At 62.0% G+C, this 1,701-nt stretch overlaps 1 protein-coding gene across 1 annotated transcript; it reads left to right on the top strand.

Moving 5' to 3' along the window:
• Positions 1 to 289: 289 nt before the first annotated feature.
• On the top strand, positions 290 to 1,629 carry SDRG_10270 (hypothetical protein; the record flags this gene model as incomplete). The annotated part of the gene is made up of 2 exons (XM_008616253.1): positions 290 to 1,475; positions 1,525 to 1,629. Exons 1-2 carry the CDS (start codon positions 522 to 524, stop codon positions 1,627 to 1,629), a joined length of 1,059 nt encoding a protein of 352 aa, XP_008614475.1. The 5' UTR covers positions 290 to 521.
• Positions 1,630 to 1,701: the final 72 nt, after the last annotated feature.

The raw sequence follows: 1,701 nt of genomic DNA, 5'->3' as shown, positions 1-1,701 counted from the left end.
GCCCCCTCTTGGATGTGGTGCAGGACCTTGACGGCGACGATGCCTCGCCGCACCGACTCCCGCCGGATAGCATCTCGATCAAGATACTGCGCAAGACGTGTCGCAACCTCCCACTGGACGCAAAAGTCTCGGCCGCCGAGCCCCTCCCTGAATCTGAATCGGTGTTGTATGCACAACGGCACAGTATGCTGCCACGTCATTAGGAAATTAACACAGAACAATCTCGTCTCGTATGCAAATGCTTTTTCACACGGGCAATTAACGGCTTGAAAATATTTTCGGCCATTGGCTTTTTGGAACCAGCGACGCCGAGCGTGGCAGCCCGAGCGACGAGAGCGATGGAGCCTCCGAGACCGCAAAAGCGCGCCGCTTCGAGCGCCTTTGCCACGACGCAGCCTCGCAGATCACGCCTCTCCAGCGTGCGATACAAACTCCAAGTACACGGCGCGCGGCGATGGCTTGAACGCCTTTACAGCCCTCGGCGGCGCAAGTGATCTTGATGCTTCAGAAAACGAATTCGCATGTCCCTCTACGACCCGCTCTACCACCAGAAGCGCGCTGCAAAGCTCGCCGATGCCAAGTTGGCGGCCGAAGATGCCCTCATGCGGAAGCCAAGCCCGACGGCGGCCTTGAACCTTGGTTCGCGTGCCACCGCGTTCGGGCGCAGCAAGACCCCGACGGTTGTCCGCCAGCGCGCGGCTCCAACTGTCCCGGTGACTGCGCGATCGACGATTCGGTCGACGCAAACGCCCGCCACGACGGCGGTGCAACCTCTGACGGCAAGCAGCCGCACCTCGACCACCGCCGCGCAGCGTCGCACACCGGTGACGAGCGTCGCGACTGCTCCGTCAAGTACCACCACGGATGCCATGCCTGCTAGCGCGGCATCGACGACCACGACTGAGGCGATCCTCGGTCAGCTGCGTTCGGAAGTAGCAACTCTCCAAGCGCAGGTCGTCATCCTCCAAGCCAGCCTCAACGCGTCGATGGACACGGCCAAGACACGCACCTCGGAGCTTGATCTTGCCCATGCCCAGCACGACGCTGATCTCGAGACGCTTGGAACTCAACTTCAGGCCTCGCGCGATGTCGTTGCGCATCTCGAGGAATCACTCGAAGTTTCGGAGCACGCAACTGCGACCGGTGCCTCGGACCTCGCTCTTGCTCGCTCGGAGCTGGCTGCATCCCGAGCGCAGCACGACGACGACATCAAGGCCCTCAAGGGCAACCTTGAGGAGGCGCGTCAAGCGGCTTTGGCCGGCGCCTCGGAGCACGAAGCGGTCGTCCAGGCGCTCCATGTCGAGCACGAGAAGGCGCTAGCCGCCAAGGGTGCCGAGTTTCGAGACAAGTACGAAGATGCTGTACGCGGCCGCCGTGTGGTTTGCCCTGCTTGCAGCGACGTCGATGAATGGAGTCAGTGGGCCGTCTTTGATGGGCCGCTTCTCGAAGATACGGACTTTGACAGCGACATGGAGGTGGTTCTTGGTGAGCCGCCGGCACCGCCAGAGCTGGTCGCAGCCGCAGAGCTTGAAGCAGAACGCAAGGCTTACGAGGCGCTCAAAGCGCAAGCCGACGATGCAGCTGCCCGCGCCGCATCGAACGAGCTGCGCCTCGAGAACAAGATCTTGAAGCTCATGACGACCATCAACGATCTCTCGGCCGGTGTCAACGCGCTCTCGTCCGACAAGTCGGAGCTCGCAG

Source organism: Saprolegnia diclina, assembly GCF_000281045.1.
Source record: "Saprolegnia diclina VS20 unplaced genomic scaffold supercont1.34, whole genome shotgun sequence".
Lineage (NCBI taxonomy): Eukaryota > Oomycota > Saprolegniomycetes > Saprolegniales > Saprolegniaceae > Saprolegnia > Saprolegnia diclina.
Note: the sequence above shows the minus strand (reverse complement) of the source record. Positions and strands in the feature narration are given on the sequence as shown.